Raw genomic sequence first — 20,898 nt, forward strand, 5'->3', positions numbered from 1 at the left:
TTGCATGTAAGAGATGTGTGTAGCCTTAGAGAAGCAACAGCATTCAGGAACTCGTCCTTGGTCCTAACAAATGTTATTCCTTACCCCATTCTCCTCTCAACAGCGAGCCTGATGGGCAGTGGAGGAAGAACATTTCTCCTTGCAAAGGCACAAAGGGTTTATGCCTCCAAGCAACTGAAGGACAAGATAAACATCACCATATGTTGTCTCAGGAGCCAAGGATATTGCTGGACCTTTTCTGGCTTGGGCGCTTCCAGGCACGACCCAGACATCTGTGTGCGTGCAAATGAAGTACCTGACAATGCAGAAATTAGAAGCAGAACTGCAGAACCATGTGCCAAACTTGATTCTAAATAACCCTTTGATCTATAGAGAAACCCTTCTCAATACTAATTATCATTTAAAATACATTCTGTGATGCTGGAGTGTTAAAGAAGTCTCAAATGGAGGAAATACAGAAGAAGCATCACTGCCAGAAGTCAGCAAGGTACACCCCGTAACATCTTCATAGTGTCACACCTGGTTACATTGGCACTGTAATATTTGAATGTGTGTATTTTCCACTGAGCTGTGTGCCAGGGATGCTGCCGGGACCACCTGCAGCAGGGGATCACTGGATCACACTGACCTCTTGCGAACTCGCTCCCTGATCCGGTATCACTTCTGCACCTTTAACTTTCACACAAATATTTACATGCCTTGTCTCACACCTCCCTTTATTTCTTCTTTTCTTAAAGCCTTTAGCATTCTTCTTTCTCCTGCTACCTTACATTCCCTGATCTACTTTATCGAGGATTTGAGGGATTCAAATCAATTCAGAAGTTTATTTAACCTTTGAAACAGCATTTTGAGTTCATCTGCAGTAGCAAACCGGGGAACATGGCAAACAAAGTGTAATGTTTGGCAATTTCTCGCACAATCAGAGACTTTAGTTTTGGTCCTTAGTTACATGGATTATGAGAAGAGGGCCTGCACTTTCAAAATACTGGATTCCTGTCTTGGCCTTGGGCTCAACCAGTCTTTTCCTCCACATGCACGAACTTAGCCCACCCAGCAGGAAACCACAGCCTTTTTGCAACTGAATATGAGGTTTCTCTTTGTCACAGGTGACCAAAACTGAGCAGGAAGTCTGCTGGGATCCCTACATCTGACACTTTGGGTGTGCTTCACACACCCTGCTTCACCGTTCTACCTGCAGGCAGCCATGAGAATTCATAAAAACACTTTCCTTATGTATTTCTGTTTTCCAAGCACAGTTTGTGAGAAGAAGGATAAGCAGACTGCTGCACTTCAATTCTGCTTTGCTTTCTTTAGCTATCTTTCCCTTCCTTTTCTTTTTTGCCAGCTGGGGAGTAAGCCTCTGGGCGAAGCATGGTGTCTGATGAGCCGGGGCTGCAGGGCAGGATGTGGAAGACGCAGCCTCTGGCAGGGCAGGCTCCTTCCTGTGTGCACCCCACAAGTGACAGGAGAGATGAAAGCACGGCCAAAGCAGCACTCTCTGCTCCCACTCGTTAACGTGCCCACTAGAGAACAACAGACTGTTAGCGGGTACGCAACTCAGAAATGCAGTTTTAAAAATCACTGCAGTTTGAAGAACCTATCCCGTATCTCTACAGCTTCCTCTCTACACTTTCCTCTCTAAAACAATTCTAGGAAATATTAGCGTGGCCCATGTGGCAGATGGGCTGCCATCTGATAAGCATTTGATGAGGACTGGCACCACTCTGTTCTCTACAGCCCTCACCCAGAACCACTCTGGTCCCAAAGAGTTCAAAGATTCAATGCACGTGATGAATTTGCAATCTCTTTTAGGAATGCAACAGCTGTGTTTTGTTCAAGAGCAATCTAGCTAAAGCACAACTAAGTAATGCAATGATCAACTGCATCTTTTTCAACTATGGCCCAAAAAAACTAAGGTTTATTTTGTATGAGTTTCTCATCTTTGGGTTTAAGGCACACCTAACTGAACAGTGTTATGTCCAGGAGCATCTACACGATATAAAGTACAGAAGTAATTTGACTTTTTTTAAGGCAATTTAAGTATCTAAAAATCACATATAGACTCTCGACAACAGCAACAGAATCTATTCAGTGTTCATAAACTCACCAGATGGTACCTAGAGAGACAAGTAATTCAAACCCTGCTTTCTATCTCTTTATCAAATTCCTCTAGTGACCCGGTAACATCCAGCACGTAACATCCAACACAGCCAGTCCCCTTAACCCCTGTCTTCACCAGTCATCCCAGCACAGTCAGCTCTCCACTTAGATGTTTAGTTTTTTGTTTGGACCATCCACAATCCGTGTTCTGACTCTTAACACACACTTTAACGAAGCAGACCACAGCAAGAACTTAGTAGAGCCCAGACCCGGCCGGCGGTCCCTGCCGTGCTGCAGGGAGCGGAACAAAGAGCACCAGAAGGCAAGAGTTACAGCCAGAGAACTCGGCGAAGCGCTAAGCTGCCAGAAGCAGTAACGAATCCAAGTTCTCAGCAGCGTTAAAGACTAAACCGGTAGGGACGGAGGTGGTAAGGGGTCTCTCCTGGGACCGGGGGTGACAGAACCGCCGCCGAGAGAAGAGCTGGGTTCTCCAGCCGCGGGGCGACCCCGCTCCCGGCGCCTGAGCCACCACCCGCCTCAGCGACCCGCGGGACCCCGTCCTGCTCGCCCTGGCGACTGCGGCGGGGCGGGGGGCTCCTCCGCCTTCCCCGGCACCCACCGCCTCCCCGGCCCGCTCCTCCGCCTCCCCCGGCACCCACCGACCCAGCCCCGGGCCGACCCCGGCACCGCACGAATGAATGGCCCCGTCACGCTAATTGGGGGCTGTAATTTAACCTCCGGCGCACCGCGAGCGGGACAGCCGTCCCCGGAGCACCCAGCCGTGAGAAGGGCGCAGGTCTCGGCGGGAGGCCTGTGACAGCACCGCGCACCGACAGCCCGGCTCTCGGGAGAATATTCACAGGAACAATTAAGAACGGGGAAATACTGATTAAAGACATCATCTAGCGCTGCCTCAGCAAGGTGTGCCGGGCCCCGCCGTCTCCCCAGGAGGCGCCGCCCGCCCCGCGCCCCTCAGCCGCCCGCCCCGGGCCCTCACCTGCCGCCCAGGAGGCCCCTGGCCCGCTCGGCCAGCGCGCCCGGCACCTCCGCCTTGCTCAGGGCGCCGCTCCCCGCCGCGCTCCAGGGAAGCGGCTCCGCCGGGCCCAGCGGAGCGGGGAAGTCCCGCAGGAAGGAGTGCCCCGGCCCCGGCCCTGCCGCCTCCCCTGCCCGCCCCGGTGCATGGGGTGCCTCATGGCCGCGTGCTTCAGCTCCACCAGGTCCTGAAACACGGGGTCGCAGAACACGCAGCCCGAGTGCTGCGTCTCGTCGCCGGGCAGCGGGGACTTGGCTTTGTTGAAGTCGACGTCCACGAGGGCCGCGTCGCACAGCTCGCAGGTCTCGGGCGACACACGCACCTTGTGGGCGTTCTCGAAGAAGTGCACGATGACGTTGCACTTGTTGCAGGCCATCTTCCACTTGGGGCCCGAGGTGGAGTCCAGCACCAGGACGCCGCTCTCGCACTCCACGCACTGCCCGATGCCCAGCATGCTGAGGGAGTGCTGGCAGCTGGGGTGCGTGCACTCGTTGCAGCCCATCCCTGCCCAGGGAGAGCACAGCCTGAGCACGGCCACCCCCAGGGACACACAATTCACACACACCTGAGTGTTTTACAGGTTTTCTAAATCACTACAGAATGGAACCGCCTTTTCACTGTCACAACAACCCCTTGCTCAAAGATGTTTCTATACAACGGCCTTCGGAACTGCCAGGTCCTGTCGCTGTTCAGAGCAGGCAGCGTGGACACAGTACAGGTGAAAACCACTGTGTTTTATGCTAAATGTATGGCTCCTCACTTACTGCTACATTATGCTTGCACTGTACACTGTTAGTACAAGGCATTATTCATTAAAAGATGGTAGTAGAAAGATTCCAAAAAGCTCCTGACACTCAGAGCTTCAAAGCACCATTTGAAGTTTTGGTCTCACAAGCTAAATGCAACTTTTACCCCTTCTTGCATCCTTGGACAGCTTTTGGCACCCTGTCTGTCTCAGTGCCAGAATGCTCTCAAGAGCTGGGCTCCATCTATAGCACTGTCCACACCCAGCAAACACCCATCTGCAACCTGCCAGAATCTCAAGGTCCTTCACTGCATAACGAGTGTCAGGAAGGTCACCTACTGTGCATGCACGTATATTAAATTTTTCTTTTAACACACAATTCACACACACCTGAGTGTTTTACAGGTTTTCTAAATCACTACAGAATGGAACCGCCTTTTCACTGTCACAACAACCCCTTGCTCAAAGATGTTTCTATACAACGGCCTTCGGAACTGCCAGGTCCTGTCGCTGTTCAGAGCAGGCAGCGTGGACACAGTACAGGTGAAAACCACTGTGTTTTATGCTAAATGTATGGCTCCTCACTGCTAGATTATGCTTGCACTGTACACTGTTAGTACAAGGCATTATTAATTAAAAGATGGTAGTAGAAAGATTCCAAAAAGCTCCTGACACTCAGAGCTTCAAAGCACGATTTGAAGTTTTGGTCTCACAAGCTAAATGCAATTTTTACCCCTTCTTGCATCCTTGGACAGCTTTTGGCACCCCGTCTGTCTCAGCACCAGAATGCTCTCAAGAGCTGGGCTCCATCTATAGCACTGTCCACACCCAGCAAACACCCATCTGCAACCTGCCAGAATCTCAGGGTCCTTCACTGCATAACGAGTGTCAGGAAGGTCACCTACTCTGCATGCACGTATATTAAATTTTTCTTTTATAAAGGAAAAAAAAAAGGATTCAGAAATGAGTTAACTAATAAATTTTGGTCAGAGAGTTTGATGTGAATTTCAGGTAACCTAATTTGAACAGCACTTTATCCTAAGCAACACTGATTAAAAACTACTAAAAAGCACACCGTATAGACGGCACCTAATTTCTTTCAAGTGAGGTCAATCCCTGCACGTCTACAGATTCCCTACCTTTTTTCATGTCTCTGAAGGGAGGATGGTTGTAGCAGTACGGACAGAGTGGGTAGCTCTTTCCTCTGGACCCAGACGACCACAGCACCAGCTCAAAGTCATCCAGGGGGCAACGCAGCTCCTTGTAGAGTTTAATGGTCCCATTCTGTGGGAGACTGTAGGTGTCATCGCAGTGAGAGCAGTGCAGACGGCTTGGTTTGGCCTGGAAGAGAACACAAACCTCCAGAACAACTGCAGTGTCAACAGGGCTTCACAACTCGCAGGAAACCCCACTGGGACTGCTCTCAGAGCCCATCAGGGTCTTTGTTTTAGAAATACACTCTGGACAACCACGCTTGAACGAGCCAAAGTCAGTAATGGAAAAGGGGTTTCTATTCAATGCCCCCCAGAAAGTGAAATTTAAATTCCAAGTATAAGGCAAATTTACCTGAATATACTTCATGAAGCGATGGCATTTGCCGCAGCGGGAAAGGGGTTTCCCCGTGGCAGCTAAGGGTGAAAAAGACACTTCCATCAGCTCATCCATACCTGTGAAAGAGATAAGCATATTTGTGTTAGAATTCCAGTTCTTAAGAGGAAATCTTGCACAAAATCATCTACAGGACCTGTGAAGAATAAGTGGAAATTAAAATATTTCATTCACAATGCTCTTCCTTGTTTAGGAAGACTTTTTAAACACACAGTGTTTTGCAGTGAGCATGCACAAGCACACATGGGTAAGTACTTCTGCTAGTCTCAAGTTTTTGAAAGCTCACCACTGCAGTCACAAAATGAATCTGAGGTGGAGTTTTGGAGCCATGATTTAGTCCATCTCCTTTTGGAGAACAACTTAATTTGACCAGAAACTTCCAGTCCTGGAACACAACTCTCTAGTAAGCCTAAACCTCCAATAGGAATCTAATTTACAAGTATTTTCTACTAGCATCTTTGCAACAATTAAGTAATCATAGGGAACTCAACATGTAAAAAGTTTTACCTGCAATAGAATCCACAAAATAGTGAAATTTCCTTTTGAAAATGTCAAGGGTGTGCTCCAGGACCTGATGATAATTTGCTTTACCCAGAGCTATTAAGTTGAGTTGCTTCTCCACAGCACTGCGGATGGTAGGAAGAACCAATTCTGCATCTAACAGCACAGAGACAACAGCAACAGAGAAGAAACAATGAAAGATCAAGAAACGGGGGTAGGAAACTGTCCATTTGTAAACCGGTATCAAAATGAACAAACAAGTTTAATGACTATAGATTTTGGAATTAGTAATACTTTCCTACAGGTGTTATTTCAGACAGAAATGCTACTCATATGGTGACAACAGCCCTAGGATAGAAAGGGAAAAGCATTTAACTGACCTATTTTGTAATACCCATGAACCAGGACGATGCCCAGGTTTGTAGGCTTCAGTCTCCGGCCGCTCTCCACCGTGACGTAGTTCCGCTGGCAGATGTTGTTAATGTGCACTGGAATACTGGCGTCAGTTCCTGCCACACAGAGGAAAACAACATAACCATCCTGAGCAAAACAAAGTGTCTGTCAAATTTCTGACTCCTCTGGTTCTATGTCAATCTATAGTGCTCCTGAGATTGCTTAAAATTCTGATATCTTTTTACTGTTACCCAGCTTCAGTGGATAACCTCCAGTAACTCTTCATGTCCTTGGCAGGTCTGCAAAGGCTGAACTGTATGTATTAACCTTAATTCTTCCATCTGTTCCAAGGAAATACTATTAGGAAGACACTTATTCTCACAACCACTTATTCTGGAGAAACACAGTAACAGACTACGCTTGTTTTGAATGGGCAAATTTATGACAATGTATCAAAGGAAACAAGCCAGGTTTAATAATAATAATAATTTTTTAAAAAAGTAGCGCTGTGGTAAATTGTATAATAAGATATATAAGGACTATTGGAGCCAGCAAAGCTGAAGCAAGCTGTAAAGAGAGGAAATCATCCCTAAGAATGGTGAGGTGGATTCTTCAACACAACATCATCTCCTTCTGACAGAGAGGTGACAAGGATGTGTTAGGGAAGGAGACTACTTTGGCCAGAAACCAGGCACAGGGATAAGAAAGGGAAAGGAATGTCGGGGAGAGAGAATCTACCACCTGCCAAGAAGTGCTACAGACACTGCAGTTTGCAGGGGGAAAAGAGATGGTTACTGCACCTACACAAACGAACACTGAAAGGTCATTACCCACAGAGACTGTTCAGAGGAGTGATTCAGACTCGCTGTGCTCTCGGTGCCTGTATTACGGGGTAAGGTAAGCTAAGCAAGTTCCTACCAATGCCATGCTTTTCCATCAGAGTGATAAGTTCTGCTTCTGTCAGGTAATCAGGAGGACTGGTTTGCTTTTCCAGCAATTTTATTTCACCAATTGGAAAAAGATCTCCTTTCTCACAGTGGGGAAGGCTCTCTTCTAATGGGATGCTGTGCCATGACATAATTTCTGTGAACCCTGGAGGCAAAGAAACAAACAAACAAAAATGATGAGAGCTTATCTTCACAGCTCTCACAAGGCCAAGGTAAACATTTCTAATTTTAACACAGGCCACATTAGAGAGCCCAAAGTTAAGAGGCTGTTGGCCACATCATGCAGTACAGCATCACAGTGATTCAGACTCGCTGTGCTCTCGGTGCCTGTATTACGGGGTAAGGTAAGCTAAGCAAGTTCCTACCAATGCCATGCTTTTCCATCAGAGTGATAAGTTCTGCTTCTGTCAGGTAATCAGGAGGACTGGTTTGCTTTTCCAGCAATTTTATTTCACCAATTGGAAAAAGATCTCCTTTCTCACAGTGGGGAAGGCTCTCTTCTAATGGGATGCTGTGCCATGACATAATTTCTGTGAACCCTGGAGGCAAAGAAACAAACAAACAAAAATGATGAGAGCTTATCTTCACAGCTCTCACAAGGCCAAGGTAAACATTTCTAATTTTAACACACGATTCAGACTCTGCTCTCGGTGGCTGTATTACGGGGTAAGGTAAGCTAAGCAAGTTCCTACCAATGCCATGCTTTTCCATCAGAGTGATAAGTTCTGCTTCTGTCAGGTAATCAGGAGGACTGGTTTGCTTTTCCAGCAATTTTATTTCACCAATTGGAAAAAGATCTCCTTTCTCACAGTGGGGAAGGCTCTCTTCTAATGGGATGCTGTGCCATGACATAATTTCTGTGAACCCTGGAGGCAAAGAAACAAACAAACAAAAATGATGAGAGCTTATCTTCACAGCTCTCACAAGGCCAAGGTAAACATTTCTAATTTTAACACAGGCCACATTAGAGAGCCCAAAGTTAAGAGGCTGTTGGCCACATCATGCAGTACAGCATCACAGACAGTATCTCCCACTGCATTTTGTGCATGGCTTGAGGCGGGTTGATACATGAGAAAAATTAAATGCTTTCCTTGAACGAAAGCACAGTGTCAAAATGGATGGGAAAAGTTTCTTACGAAGGAAATACAAATAGTAAGTCATATTAATATAATATGGACTATACAGCCAGCTTACCATAAAAACCTCAGTGGTGGTGCTACAGTCTTTATACAGAGGCCCAAAAAAATAATCTTTGTGTAATTTAATCCTCAAAAGGCATTTGCTGTCTGTAAAGAGATCAGTCTTCACACTAGCAAATGTGGCATTACATCTTTGAGACTACTACATGAAAAATAGGACTTTTTCTACTGTAACTGAAGTATGCAAATGAAAACAAAGATCTGGTTATTGGTCTCGATAGCTCAAAAATGTCTTCAAAGTTGTACTTGTCCCCAACACTCCACTTTTATATCCATTCAATGTATTAATGGGGAAAAAAATAGTCTGTAGCTAACTATTTCCTCCCTGGTTAGTCTTACCTGGTGAAGTTACCACCTTTCCAATACAGGTAAAACGTTCGGGGCCGATACTGAAGGAAATGGTGGTCTGTAGGTACTTGCAGTCAGCGCTGACAGTGGCGATGAAATGCCGAGTGATGTACTCGTACAGCCGCCATCCGTCTCCACCTGGGGACAAACAACATCTTACCCACAGGGCTCAACTCCTGCAGCTCCACGTTAAATCTGCACTAAGAGGTACCAGATTTCCACGGGTATCACGGGAAAAAACAGCATGTAAAAGAAAGCAACATTCAAAAGTCCATCCAGTTTCCCCTCTAAAACTTCCTGCCCATAGAACCATCAGGTCACACAAACACGAGCTGCGGGTGGATGCTCTTGGAGCAAGACTGCCAACTTAGTCCATTTCCCAATTTTACAATGTGTCTGAGCAAAAGGATAAAGTAGAAAAACTTCCCTTTTTTCCTTTAAAAATTAAAAAAAAAAAAGCATATGAACAGAAATAAAATGTCCTACTGCCACACCCTAATCTACATCCTGAAGTACTCCTGCAGCTCCACGTTAAATCTGCACTAAGAGGTACCAGATTTCCACGGGTATCACGGGAAAAAACAGCATGTAAAAGAAAGCAACATTCAAAAGTCCATCCAGTTTCCCCTCTAAAACTTCCTGCCCATAGAACCATCAGGTCACACAAACACGAGCTGCGGGTGGATGCTCTTGGAGCAAGACTGCCAACTTAGTCCATTTCCCAATTTTACAATGTGTCTGAGCAAAAGGATAAAGTAGAAAAACTTCCCTTTTTTCCTTTAAAAATTAAAAAAAAAAAAAAACGAAAGGATAAAGTAGGAAAACTTCCCTTTTTTCCTTTAAATTTTTTTAAAAAAAAAAAAAAAAGACATATGAACAGAAATAAAATGTCCTACTGCCACACCCTAATCTACATCCTGAAGTGGGATTGTGTTAGCAACTGCTGCACTGGGCAGCTTGAAGTACTGCAAGAGATCGCTCCGAAATACTACTTATTAATGCTAATATAGGTTAAATTTCCAAGCAAAGTTTCCTTATTCAGTCTACAGGTAGGAAATCAAACAGTCACAAGGCTACACTGCTACCAACAACTGCTAAGTCTTAGTCCTGTGCTTTGCATGTTTCATCTTACTGCGTATATAAAGAAAAAAAATCCTACAGAGCAATTCAGTATCCTACACAAATACTCAAAATTTTAAAGCATTTCTCTTTCTATCAGAGATTTCACTGATTCACGAAAATAAAAAGTTATTCATTTTCTACAATAATCTTAGCTATTATTAATAAACAATACCATTTGTCTATCAGAGATTATTTCACTGATTCATGAAAACAAAAAGTTATTCATTTCCTACAACAATCTTAGCTATTATTAATAAACAATACCATACATTCACTACAGTTTCTTATCACTTTAAAATCCCTTTTTAAGGGATAACAGTGTACAGAAAGTTAAATGTTACCTTTTAATATAAAAAAAACCCCAAACCATAGAGACTAAATTAAAATGCAGTTGAAGTTTGACTTTCCCGTACAAAAATCCAATAAAATTTCAACAATTGGAAGTTTCTATTTTGGGGCAAATTTCTCCTAAAGCAGGCATTGTTAAGTTGGCTGTTTCTTTTCCATGGTGCCCAGGACCAATTCCAGAAGAGCAGATCAGCTCTGAACTTTCCTGTCACCAGAGGTTTAAGTCAAGATAAAGTCTGTTCTTTCCTCACTTCCTGCCATTCAAACAACTGTATTTTCTGTGTGAACTCGGGGATCTTCAGGCTGGCTCCTGTACCTGAAGGACCTGATCTGCTGGCAGTGTTGCAGCACTGCTGCATTTGCCCATACCTAATTCTGCTTCCGTGGCCGCTCGCATGGGTGTGATGGGAGGGTGGTCTCCTGCATCGTGGCCCTTCCTCGGGCGGTTAATGCCTTCTGACAGCAAGGCCTTCACCTGGGGAAGGGAGAGAGAGCACTTGGGTGGGCTGAAGTGGGTAATGGGGCTCTCTCAGCAGGTTAGGAAACTTTTTAGATCAAATCCTTCACAATACAACAATTTCCAAGCAAAGTTTCCACAAATAAAAGCAATTACAGATATTTATTGCTTCTAAAGATGTATAGGTCGTAATATAGCAAGTAAGATACGTTCTAAACCACAGACCAGAGAAGGACCTGTTAAACAGTGCAGGTATTGCTGTGTGTACTCACAGTGTCTGCCCAGTAAGGATTATTGGCTTGTTGTCTCAAACACCCCTTCAAGTCAAAATTTTCTGGATAATGAGTAGTTTCTGTTCGAGGGTAGCTAATATAACCCTGAGTATAAAGCCGTTCTGCTATTTGCATGGCATGTTGTGGACCCATTCCTAAGATGGGATAAGAGAAAACAAAAATCACTTACACATCACTGTGATGACTTGTTTGCTCATCTGAAAGTATACCTTATCAAAGCATTCAAATAAATCATGGTTTGTCCTTTCCAGAAGACTTTTGTCACCTTGATTTACTCAACATTTCACTTTTGACAAGCTTTCTAAACGTATGATGTTTTTTATGGAGAGGAGGGTATCAAACTGTATTTGATCCGTCCTGGGTTGTTTCATCTGAGAAGCCAAAATACTTTGCTTTAAAACAGTGTGAAAATCTGAACTTTTACACATACCTAAAGCAGCACTGGCCACTCGTAGCATTTCTACCGTGTTCAGAGCCAGTGGTCTCTGCTTCACCTTCTCTTTTTTACTCACAGATTCTACCTAGAAAATAGCATTTTCCCAGTAAAAGTTTTGAAGTTTGGTAACTGGTAAACCTTTCATTTCCACCATGCCTATCAACATGTGGCACACCTAACATTACCTGTTCTTGTCACACCTGTTTGGGTTTCTTCAAACAGTAACTACCCATATATTTTTACTTCAGGAAATCTGACTGGAGATAATTTTAATAAATTCTAAAGTTGTAGTATTAAGGTCCCTTTGTGCTATGGACCAGATCAGGCCTGTAACCGGGAATGCAGCAAGGCAGCTTATTGCTCTCCTTACTTCCCATTTACCGCAGGAGCACGTAGTTTTGGCACTACAAGTGCTTATTCCAAGCAATGGTCCTAACTATAAGGATCTAGATTTTTAAAAGCTTCACGCAGTCTTTGAACTTTGATGGCTGTAAGCACTTAAATCCAAACATACTGTCAAACAAGTACTGAACAGAGCAGAATTAGAAGCTAATTGACTATGACTGTACCATACATATGATTAAAAATTTACCTACAGGAATATTGCCATATAAGTAATTAAATTCTGATGTATACAATGTCTCATGCAAAATAAGAGGTCTGCTGGAGATCTGAACAGTATTTCATAGCAGGTTTAGTAACGGAGACTTCCTATCATGAGTGATGATCATTTCCAAAGTCAATGCTAAGGAGGGGCTTCTGCTGAGATGACCACAGCAGCGTAATACCAACTACAATGAAAAAATCTCCTGCCTTTTATTCTCATTTACATTAACTTGAATGGAGTAAAAAACAAGATACAGATATTGTACATCCTTATTTAATAAAAAAACAACATGTATCAAATGCATTATTAAATGGTATTCCCTTTACATGAAATACGGCTCTACTGACATTCAGTAAATATTCCTACCTTTGCTTCTTTGGCTGTCTTGGTTATATTCAGGAACATTTGAGCAATCTCACGATCAAACACCCGCACTCTATCCCAGTCCAAAGTGAGAGAACTTTCTTTTTCAGGGTTCACCTAGTGGGGACACACCAAAAAAAAAAAAAGAGAAAAGTTCCCACCACCTCTATTACTGGAAGTGTGAGAATGCATATTTTCAACAATAACCTAGTAAGCAAATCCCAGTACTCCCTGTCCCAGGCCACAGTGCTCCAAACCTGCAGCTGCACTCAGGTTTCACAGGGCTTTGGAGAAAGAGGGAGCACTTTTGAGTTCTGGGACCACAGGAATGACTGAAATTATTCCTGCAGTTAACTGAAATACTATTCTTATTTTTCATGCCCAGAGCAGTAAAGGCTGAAATGGGCAGAAATTCAAAAGTTTACCATTTTGATTTAGAAAAGTTAATAATTTGTATTAAACTGTAAGTAGATCATGATTTAAGTCCCATGTACAAAAATAAATATGAAGCAACCAATATGAGAGCACAAAACTCTCTGAAATAGGCACCAAATATTTCTAGCACAACACACAAGACACATCAGAAAAGAGATGACAACAGACACCAGATTGATTTATTTTTTTTTAATCTAAAAATGGCAACTTTTTACCTATCTACCCCTTATTTGGTTAAAAGTTCCTTGTGATTGCAAGCAGCAAAACCATGTCGGTTTGCTCTCGGAGCCTGGGCAGCAGCAAGGCTATAAAACTGCTGTAAGCTGCCAAAGTATTCAGAGGACTCAACTGCCAATTAACACAATGAGCATTTTATTTGCTTTAAAATTCCAATAGTGAGCAATGCCAATGTTTGTTGGCAGCCTAATTAATTCCTGGATTCAAATTAACAACACAATAAGCCCAAGGACCCCAGGGAACAAAACCAATCCGTTTTAAGTAGTCTTTTTGGCCAAGTCCAGGCTTAGATGGTTAGCACTGAAGAATTCTTGTAAGCAGCAAACAATAACCACTTTAATACAAACCTGACATCCTGGAATCTGTTCTACAGAGAGTGCTGCCACACATGTGAACTGAACGAGAACACGAGTAAATGGTAGGCTTTGTGAATTCCTGTCAACAGCTACAACTTTATGAATGAATAAAATGAAAATATAAGTGCATTTCTTTGGTAAAAATACATGTTCCTCACATACAAACAAGTATTGTAAAACTTACTTTAGCTTGCAGCACCCAGTAAGTCTCAGGCTTAAATGACTGGATTTTGTCATGCCTTTCAACACAGAATCCAAGTGTTGGGGTCTGACACGGCCCAAAGGAGATGAGGGAGCTGTCTAAATTCCCGTATTTCCCCTGAAAATATTTAGTCTGAAACCTAAGAAAGGAAACAAAAGAGCAAGTAATAAGTACATTAATATCCTCATTCCCTTGAAAAACAAAAGCTTTCTTTAACTTATACAAACAAATATGAGTAACCTACTAAAACATTCAGCCGTTAGGAAAAGAGCATTCTGAGAAATACGGGCTCTTAAAGCAAATTAAGTCAGAATTACTTTGCCTCACAGAATCCTGCTTATTCCCAAAGGAAAGTGTGAGATAAAATAAGAACATACAATACCTGCTGATAGTACTTTACCTAGGCTCAGTTAAAGCCATAACACAGTTTATCTCTTTTCATTTGTCTGTGCGTAAAATAGCTAGGTTTGGCATGGAGCAGAATTAGCCACTAGAGTGCCAAGGCACATTCTGTGGACAGAGCAGTATTCCCAAATCTTTCATAAAGCTGTCTGTAACCTATGCTGTCACCTTGTAAACGCACAGCCAATCCTAAGATCCAGCTCCTGGCGGGCATCCACTGAAAGAGCTTCATTGCGATTGGGCTCTCCCAAGTGATTCATGGCATTGCAGATGTCTGTGTCAGTAATAGAGCTGAATTTAGCTCTATAAATCGTCCTTTCAGTGCCACGAGGCTTGTTCATAACAGGAAGAACAGCATCAAGAACCTAATGAAGATCAGAAGCATATTTTTAAGAGTAATTGGCCAAAGTCAGCATTTTTCTCTCTAAAGAACAGACCACCCCACTCACATAACATTTGCTGATACAAACTACTTTCTGAATTCAGTAAAATGGCACACCGATACACTAACCGGTAAGCAAGAGCAACATTCTTCTGTCCACTCAGAACTGTATTAAGAATTAGCAAAACCAAAGGATTTATTTATTAAACAGCAGCTGCTGGAAGGGAAACCCCACTCTTTGCTAAGCGCAAAGGAATTCACCAATGCAGCTGCAGCACCTTTTGGTGAACATGTACCAGTTTCTATCCAGGTTTATTCTACAGATTGGCAGGGCCCAGTTATGATACAGTGGTAATTAAAGAACCTAAAACAATTACTTGATAAAATGTCATCTTTAAAAAAAAAATACTCTTCATGTTGACATGTAGACTTCTGGAAAGAGGATGTTAAAAAAAATAATCTTCACACCCCAAAGTTTTAGATGTCTACCTTTTGTGTGCAAACTCCACATTCCTGCAGTGAGCCTACAGTGAAAAGGGGCCTCTGTGCTCAGAAGAGTCCAAGTGCTTAATGAACAAAGGTTAATAGAGGGGATCAAATTCTGTAAGGACAGCAAAATAATTACCCCAGCTGTGAAATACAGACCAATTCTCAAAGCACTGGAATGTTCAAACATTTAAGATACCTTACTGTTCACCTCAGATGAGCAACAGCTCTGAAATTGATTTATACTCTTTAACTGACACATGAGGAGTTCAAAAGCACATCCATTTTTCCACCAAGGTCCTCCATGCCTTTAAGAAGTTCATTCAACTTAGTTTGAATTTTACTGTATATCTATAAAACAATATGCCAGTAGTACTGTATGTCACAGACAACTATTACTGAGTATAGGTCTTAAAAATGGAAATCTTACTTCAAAACAGATGTTTTCTCCTTCCTTATCACAATCCAACCACAAGACAATACAATCACAGCCTCTTCCCTCCACCTGTGAGAAAAATTAGCACAGTTCTTCAGCAACTCAGAAAAAGACCTGCCTCCTCACTAACTGTATACTTTTTGTTTCTGTTCTAAAGTACTAGGGATAAATTTCTTTCGTGCAAAAACGATTGGAAGACTATAGCAGAAGTGACAAGAAGTCTGCAGGTACTCAAAGAGCGGTTGAAGAGAGAAGCGAGCTGTGCTTCGTGGGACCAGCACTCTGCCTACAACAGAGGTCCTTTTCTGCAGGACCTGAAAAAAAATCAGCATAACTTTCCAATGACAGAAGTCTCAGAAAGTGCCACAGTCTGTGTGCAGCCAGGATAAAGATAGGTCTCACTGTTTCCTCCAACAGAGGAAGAATAGAAACAAGGAATGAAATAAAGAAAAGTAATGCCAAGGAGAAAAAAAAAAAGATACATCTCAAATCTCGTAAGAAAGAATACCTGTAAGAACTTCACCATGGTCAGTTTGGGATTAGCTTCTTTCTTTTCTGTGGGAGCTTTGCTAAAAAGTTCTGCTGGATCCACTTTATCCCAGCTGTTGTATTTTCCTGAAAAGCAGAAGCGTATTAAATAGAGCTCTATGTATACATAAAAACAAACAAACAACAGCAAACATTACTTTGGAAAACACTTGGCTTTCAAGATATGTGTCGGAAACCTTGTTACTCTAACACATCTTGCTTTACTGTACATCAAGGGACCGCTCAGCACCATGTGAATTGCAGCTATGCTAAATACTGCACACCTTTCAGAAACACAAGCTATTAAAGACCTTCTGTCTGTACAATTAGTCGATCGGGGGAAGGGGGGGAGCTATTTTTCCTTGTTTTCACAGTGCACACATAAAGTGCACGTTGGGCTCTGTCTTACTGCCAGGTCACAGGCTGGCAAACTGAGCCTCATCAACCCTCCTGCTCCAGGGACATAATTCAGCACAGAAAACACACATGGGACACGCACACAAGTGGCACACGGGCGTGTAAGTCGTCAGCAGAGAACTAGAAACAAAAAATTAAGAACTGCTGACCACAAGTCATCTTTTCATCCTCCTTTTCTCCCTAATTCTAACATTCTCCCCAAGTTATTTACACCATGGATACTTTCCTATTAGAAGTCCCTCACGGCTCTACAACCTGTATCAGTTAAAATGTTTTATGAACAAATACCTATGAAATCCAAAGTCATGACATGACCACACACAGATGTCATCTTGAAATGGGCACTCTGTCCTACAAACGATCCAGTGTACTCATGCACAGAGCACGCACCATTCAGTCCCTTGCGAGAGGACATGTTTCCTGTGAAAATAAGATCATAAATATTAACAAGATAAAAAAAATATTGAAATAAATTATTTTTTGTGAAATGACAGCTCCCTTTTCTTAAATCTTACATCTAGGGTCTTCCTGATCACAAAATTCTACTCATTGACCAAGTTTTTATTTTGGTTAATTATCACTTCAGACCTTTTTTAAAGCCTATTTCATTTTCAATTGAGACTATCCACTACCTCCTCCATCCTCTCCCTCCCACCAAGAAACCCTTATGAAAATACAGCTGGTTTTATAGATCAGTACAGTTATAACCAACTCATTCCGTTTCCCACATTATTTATAAAATATTCACTATTGCTTCAAAAATCTCAGAACAGCAACTTACTACTTGATCGGCACTTTCTAAAAACCATATGCACTAACACACATACTCTGGCTACATAAAATATGAAACCCAGATTCCTTTACTCTCAGCTTGAATAAGCACCCGAATGTGAAGGGCCACCCAATTCCTCTACGGACCGCAGCCTGTCCTAAGCCACCATTCCCAGGTGGCAGCTGCCCTAAGACAACCAAGGAACTGACCAGGGTGTTTCTCAGCTTCAGTTCATCTACAGCAACACCTGGTAACCTCGGTGACACGCAGCTGCCCCGACACAGCACGCATCCCCTCGCTCGGGCTGTGCCCTCCAGAGTACTCTCATCCCACTCCACTGCCGGCAGAGCGACATGCAGAAGGACTGAACCAACACGCTGTCTTTCCTACCCCTCGAGAGGATCTTGGCGATGGACTGAGCCAGAGAAGGCTTCTCCGCAACCATTAAAATAGTCTTCATTTTCGGCTGAGGAGACACAAGCTGTCACGGGGCTTAACGGCGGGGTCTGTGTCCCCCTGAGAGGGCGGCACGCAGCTGGGGAGCGAGACCCGGGCCTCACCCTGAAGAGAGGGAGCACAAACCAGGTTTACTGCAAAGTCAAACCACCGCGGGGCCCAGAGAGGCAGGGGCAGACCCTGCCGGTCCCCGCGGGCAGGGAGGAGCGCGGCGGGGCGGCCGGGGCACCGCTCCCACCCGGGGCACCGCTCCCACCCGAGCCCCCAGCGACAGCCGGGGCCTGACGGCTGAGAGAGAGACCGAGGGGAGCCGCGCCGCCGCCCGTCCCAGCGCTCCCGCAGGGGCTCGAGGGCCGCCTGGGGGGATGAGAGGGGAGGGGATGAGAGGGGAGGGGACGGGAGGAGTGGCGCGGAAGGCCCCCGTCCCCGGGCGGGCCCGCTCTGCTCCGCGCCTCACCTCAGCTCAGCAGGCGGCCATGGCCTCCGCTTGTGCCTCCGGGTCACGGCGCCGGAAGGAGCGCGCCGCCCGCCTCCGCCCGGCCCCGCCCCTCCGCGGGGAGCGCGCGGCGCCCCCTGGCGGCGGGGAGGAGCCACGGCGGGGCTGGGGCTGAGGGCGGGAGTCGGCCTTGGGCACGGGACCGGACACGGGAGCCGCGTAACCGGACACAGGAACGGCAGGAAAACGTGCCGCTGCCGTTCCTGTCCGGCCACCCGGCCGCGTGCACAGCGCTGCCCCGGCACCCCGGGGCCTGCCCGCAGCCGCCCGGCCCGTGGCTGTGGGGCGCACGCAGATCAGACGCCTCTGAGCAAACCCACCCACACGGACCGTGTCCGCGCTGCCCCACGCGCCTCCCGCACCCCCCTCGCCCCACACACCCCTCACACCCCACTCACCCCGCAACCCCTCACCCCGCACACCCCTCACACCCCGCTCACCCCGGGCCCAGCCCCTGGAACCCTACACATTGTCCGGCCGCCAGCAGCGCCGCCCCAATGCCCCGGGACGTGCCCCAGGAGCAGCCAGAGCGCCCCGGGCCCTGCGCCCAGGGCAGGTGGCGGAAATAACAGTGATGTTTTGAATGATCGTGAATTTGTATCAAATTCCTGAAAAACCCCTCGCAGCCGGACGCCGGTTTCTCCCCGGGAAGGAGCCGAGGGGCAGGACAGCGGGAGGGCACGGGCCGGGGCACGGTGTCCCTGGGGGGAGAAGGGCCCGGCCCTGCCCATGGCTGCCACCCCGGGACACCGGGCTCTGCCGGGGAGGATTTGTCACCAAACCGGGGCAGGTTCCCACCTCGCCTGCTGCTGCTCCTCTCCCACCCATCTGGAATGTTTCTGCCACGGGAAGTGCTGAGCAGGGAAGCCCCAAGTCGAAGGGATTTCGTAAGGCCTTTGCGGAGCTCAGCTCTGCGTTCGTACCCCTGTGGGGTGCATCAAGCCCTGCCAAGGTTTATAGCACTTCTTTTCCAAAAGCTGCTCTGTGCCGTACAAACCTGAAGAGAAGAAATTGGGAAGCAGCCAGGATCAGGATGTATATCAGCCTCACGCTGTCTGGAATAAAAAGGAACTAATTCACCTTCAATTAGATTATTAGGCAATTAATAGATACTGGAGGTACCAGTGAAAGAAAAACCAAAACAAACCCAGGGCTTTTAATTCTTTGGCAATACTGAAGTTAAAACTTGTTAAAACAAATGTGTTCTGCTGTTCCAGTGCCTCGTTCCCTTTGACATCTGGGGAACATCTGGAACAATCAGGATGCAAGTTAAAACCAAGTCTTCAGATACGTCAGATACATATTTTTCAATTTCCTCTGGTAAAAGCCCCCTACAAAATCCAGCATTACTTTTCTTTTCAAGTGTGCAATGTAACATGCAAATTCCGACTCGCACGTACCTGCGGAAGCGCAGTCGGGTCCCTCGGACACGGAGGGGAGGGTCTGTGGGCTCTCCCAGTCCCCGCGTGCTGGTACGGACGCATCCGAGGCAGGTTCATTGGGCCACACAGATTTTCCCAGCTTGGAGGAACCCCCATGTTCCCGACAGCCCACCTTCACCAGCCCTCCTTGGCCTAATCCACCGGGTGCGGACATCGGGTCATGATGGTCGCTTCCAAGCGCTCACAGCCAGGAGAGGGCAGTTTTGGGAAGCCCTTTGCACTTTGGAAAGGCTCACCCCATTCCCAACCCTCCAGCGTGGAGCCGCATCAGTCCCAGCACTGCCGAAGGGACCAGGTCACCCGGCCGGGCTGGGGATGGGCTCTGCAGCCCTACAAGGCAGGTTTGGCATGGCTCCCGGGCCAGGGCCGGTGCTGGCCACCGCAGAGCACGGCCACTGTGGGGGTCCCTGGGCCAGGAGCTCACAATAGCGCTTGGCAGAGACACAGGTTTTACCCTGTTGCCATCACTTTCTCTAGCACAGCACTGGGCTGCACCTTGGGATGTTGTAAATTCACTTTGCTCCACGTTGCATCGTACTTTCCCCAGGAACGGGCTCCTGCCCACTGTCACAGCCCCGGAGAGCGAGGCTCCCGCCGCGACCTCCTCTCACAGGGCTCTTCTCCTCCGCCTGTTACTGCTATTTCAGGTTCTGCCACCCTTTCTTTAGAAGCACTTCTCACCACACTGAGGAGTCTCCAAAAATTTATCTTCCCTGACCCCACCACCCCTGCAGTGAGCACCCGGCTCTGGGAGGCTCTGCATTCCCACTGGGAGAAGCTCCGGGGGAAAGAGGCCGTGTTTGCCAAGACTCCAGTTCCCCCAGCGCTGGGGCAGGCTTCAGCCAGGACTGCTGGCACCCCTCTCCCGTACTTTGTTCGGCTCTGGCTGGTGTTTCTTCACTTTTCTTCTGAAGAGCTGAAGGCCATAAACACAGCGCTCTAGCTGTACGAGTGGGGCAGAGTAATAAAAAAAACCAAAGTAAATAGCCTCTCCTGTGGTTTTCTCAGAGAAAACCAGTTTTGTTTCTAGGTTTCCATCATTAGCTAGATCTTGTTTTACACTGGCTTGGGAAACCTATCAAATTAAGAACGCTACAGCTCTGGGTCGTACACTTTGCCCACTGAGGACACTTTGACATCGCTGGTCCTGCTGCCTGTGAAGTCCCAAGTTTTCCAGCACCATTTACCCGCCGGGGCGTTTCAGTGGATGGTTATCTAAGCAGCCAAAGCTCTCACCCCGACTGAGATGTCCATGTGTCCTCTCCAGCAGATGAGCGTGTGCAGTGGTTGGAGCCTTGGACCTCCTCGTTCCAGCAGTGACTCACTGTTGGTGACTAAAGCCTTGGTGCCT

At 46.1% G+C, this 20,898-nt stretch overlaps 2 protein-coding genes across 2 annotated transcripts in view; both read right to left on the reverse strand.

The window, feature by feature from the left end:
- PPM1F (protein phosphatase, Mg2+/Mn2+ dependent 1F) overlaps positions 1 to 3,235 on the reverse strand; it is a 20,613-nt gene extending 17,378 nt beyond the window's left edge. The window contains exon 1 of the mRNA XM_014944044.1: positions 3,098 to 3,235. The gene's annotated coding sequence lies outside the window, so the exon portion shown is untranslated. The remainder of the gene's footprint in view (positions 1 to 3,097) is intronic.
- Positions 3,156 to 18,109, reverse strand: TOP3B (topoisomerase (DNA) III beta). Its single transcript, XM_014943976.1, has 18 exons — positions 18,067 to 18,109; positions 17,544 to 17,714; positions 16,670 to 16,801; positions 15,945 to 16,051; positions 15,431 to 15,505; positions 14,301 to 14,497; positions 13,713 to 13,869; positions 12,504 to 12,617; positions 11,525 to 11,615; positions 11,074 to 11,228; positions 10,714 to 10,819; positions 8,866 to 9,012; positions 8,020 to 8,193; positions 6,368 to 6,496; positions 5,994 to 6,143; positions 5,445 to 5,545; positions 5,018 to 5,219; positions 3,156 to 3,637 (listed from the first exon to the last, which is right to left on the reverse strand). The coding sequence occupies exons 2-18, from the start codon at positions 17,611 to 17,613 to the stop codon at positions 3,156 to 3,158; spliced, it is 2,589 nt and encodes an 862-aa protein (XP_014799462.1). The 5' UTR covers positions 17,614 to 17,714; positions 18,067 to 18,109.
- Positions 18,110 to 20,898: the final 2,789 nt, after the last annotated feature.

Source organism: Calidris pugnax, unplaced genomic scaffold (assembly GCF_001431845.1).
Source record: "Calidris pugnax isolate Ruff unplaced genomic scaffold, ASM143184v1 scaffold138, whole genome shotgun sequence".
In the NCBI taxonomy this organism is placed as follows: domain Eukaryota; kingdom Metazoa; phylum Chordata; class Aves; order Charadriiformes; family Scolopacidae; genus Calidris; species Calidris pugnax.

What these genes read in the sequence shown, in the direction of transcription:
- TOP3B (XM_014943976.1), bottom strand. Translation starts at nt 17,613, where the DNA reads ATGAAGACTATTTTAATGGTTGCGGAGAAGCCTTCTCTGGCTCAGTCC. An exon ending in AGACAGCCAAAGAAGCAAAG is followed by an intron (nt 11,616 to 12,503) that starts GTAGGAATATTT and finishes GCTATTTTCTAG; the next exon opens with GTAGAATCTGTGAGTAAAAA. An exon ending in GATGGAAAAGCATGGCATTG is followed by an intron (nt 6,497 to 8,019) that starts GTAGGAACTTGC and finishes TCTGTGTGGCAG; the next exon opens with GAACTGACGCCAGTATTCCA.